This window comes from Calidris pugnax, unplaced genomic scaffold (assembly GCF_001431845.1).
Source record: "Calidris pugnax isolate Ruff unplaced genomic scaffold, ASM143184v1 scaffold20, whole genome shotgun sequence".
Classification (NCBI taxonomy): domain Eukaryota; kingdom Metazoa; phylum Chordata; class Aves; order Charadriiformes; family Scolopacidae; genus Calidris; species Calidris pugnax.
In genome coordinates, this window is record NW_015094510.1 from 34,226,058 (window position 1) to 34,228,284 (window position 2,227).

General features: G+C 52.7%; 1 protein-coding gene across 1 annotated transcript in view; it reads right to left on the reverse strand.

Annotated features, from left to right (window-relative positions):
- The window catches only part of LOC106902374 (endonuclease domain-containing 1 protein-like), a 10,229-nt gene extending 8,219 nt beyond the window's left edge, over positions 1-2,010 (reverse strand). The window contains exon 1 of the mRNA XM_014965777.1: positions 1,988-2,010. Within this exon, the coding sequence (XP_014821263.1) occupies positions 1,988-2,010 (23 nt within the window). The remainder of the gene's footprint in view (positions 1-1,987) is intronic.
- Positions 2,011-2,227: the final 217 nt, after the last annotated feature.

Genomic DNA, 2,227 nt, shown 5'->3' on the forward strand with positions numbered 1-2,227 from the left:
GGGGGGGGGGCGGGGGGGGGCGTGGGGGGGGGGGGGGGGGGGGGGGGGGGGCGGGGGGGGGGGGGGGGGGGCCGGGGGGGGGGGGGGGTGTGTGTGTGTGCTGCATTGCATCACAGTCCCCGGCAGGAATTTTGGCTGACGCGGCTACAAGTCTTCCCGGGGCTGCCAGGGGTGGTGGTGGGGATGCTGCAAAGTCACAGTCGCCACCCCGGAGAGGGTGTTCGCTGCCTCGTCCGGCTGCCAGCCCGGCCAAGGGAGAGGGAGGGAGAAGAGGAGGGTATTGGAACTGCTGAGCACCCACTTAAAATCATAGAATCATCGAGGTTGGAAGGGACCTTCAAGATCATCTAGTCCAACCATCAACCTAACTCTGATAAAAAAACCCATCACTAAACTATGGCCCCCAGCAACATGTGAACCCGGCTTTTGAACACCTCCAGGGATGGTGCCTCAACCACTTCCCTGGGCAGCCCATTCCAATGCCTGGTAACCCTTTACATGTACAGATTCTTCCTAATGTCCAACCTGAACCTCCCCGGGTGCAACTTGAGGCCATTTCCTCTTGTCCTAACGCCTGTGACTTGGGAGAAGAGATCAACCCCAACCTCTCTACACCCTCCTGTCAGGTGGTTGTAGAGAGCGATAAGGTCTCCCCTCAGCCTCCTTTTCTCCAGGCTGAACAACCCCAGCTCCCTCAGCCTCTCCTCATAAGACTTGTGCTCCAGACCCTTCACCAGCTTCGCTGTCCTTCTCTGGACCCGCTCCAGCACCTCAATGCTTTTTGGGGTGTCTGTCACCACTGTTGCTGCCAGCCACGTGCTGCTAAAGGTGCCTGGGGAAGGCATTCTCCTCCGTTCCCTCTGGGAGCTGTAGTAGGAATCCAAAACCCTCCTGTGGAGCAGTAACACCTCACCTTGGCAGACCCTCCCTCAGGAGAGACTAAGAAGAGGCAGAAGGATGAAGACCCTCAAGATCACATACCCCTAATCAACACCCATCTCTAAATATTTTGGCCAAACCTGTAGAACTTGCAAAAAAAACCACAGAACCAACCAAAAAAATAAAAAAGGAATGAAACTGCTCCTCTGAGTTTATGATCAGCAGAGTGACCATCTGCCCGGTGAACAGCCACCTATGATGCCTCAGCTCAGGTAAAAGGCTGTGTTTCTTGGGCGGCTGGAAAAATTAATGTTTTGAGAAGAGTGGGGATGGAAAGGAGACTACAGAGCAGTCCCTCAGCATCAAGAAAATGTGCATTTTCCCACCTGAGAAGCTAGATATGATCAGCTGTGTTGCCAAAAACTTTAAAAATCGCGGATGCCAGTCTCAGGCACAGATCCCATTTATAATGGGATCCAAACAAAAAAACCTCCAATTGTTACCAACCCACAAGTGCTTTGCAGCCGAGGTAGGAGCAGTCTACATTGCAAATGACGAAATGGGACAGCGGGTGGCTAAAGGTCAGAGAAGAAGCCTGTAAAAGCGCTAAAAATAGCCTAGACTCTAAGACTATCATTCCTCTATGCTGGGATGCCTTCTAGAATTATCAAGGCAAGAAAATACCTCAGCACTCTTGGTGGGGTGTCATCAACTGAGGGAGACAGAGGTGGGCTGGCCAAGCTGGGGAACAACAGGAAATGTAGTGAGTGGGCTTGGTTTGGGTCCAGGCAGATGCCTGGTCACCCAGCCATGACAGAAAGAGTTAGTCATGTTCAGGAAAGACACTGGAAATGAAAGCGTGGACACATCCTGACCCGGAGAGAGCAGCTCCAAAAAGACAGGCTTAAAATTTCATTTTACTGGATGCAAAAAGACTCCTGGGAAATCAAGAACTGAAGCTAAACCTTAGCTATTAAATACTTGTCTGATCTGAGGCTTGCAATTTCCTGGGCAGCAGAGGAAAGAATTTTCAGAAGTGCAGAAAGCCCTGCTGCCCAGGCAAAGCTAGACCAGGTGATGCCTTTAAACACCCTGCTCCAAGACTGACCCGCATGACCCCAGGACAGGCATGGTCCCAACTGAAGGAAAAGGCAGGGTGAGGAGTCTCAAGATGGGCATGGCAGTGACTGGCACGCTGAGCAGCTCGATGACTTCCACCAGGAAACACAGACGTCCTGCCTCTGCCCTGGATGGGTGCATCAGCCTCCTGGAGCACCTCTGTCTCACCAGGATGCACAGCCCCAAGCTGTCTTCAGAGCCTCAAGGGTTTCTTATCTGCTTTTTGGAA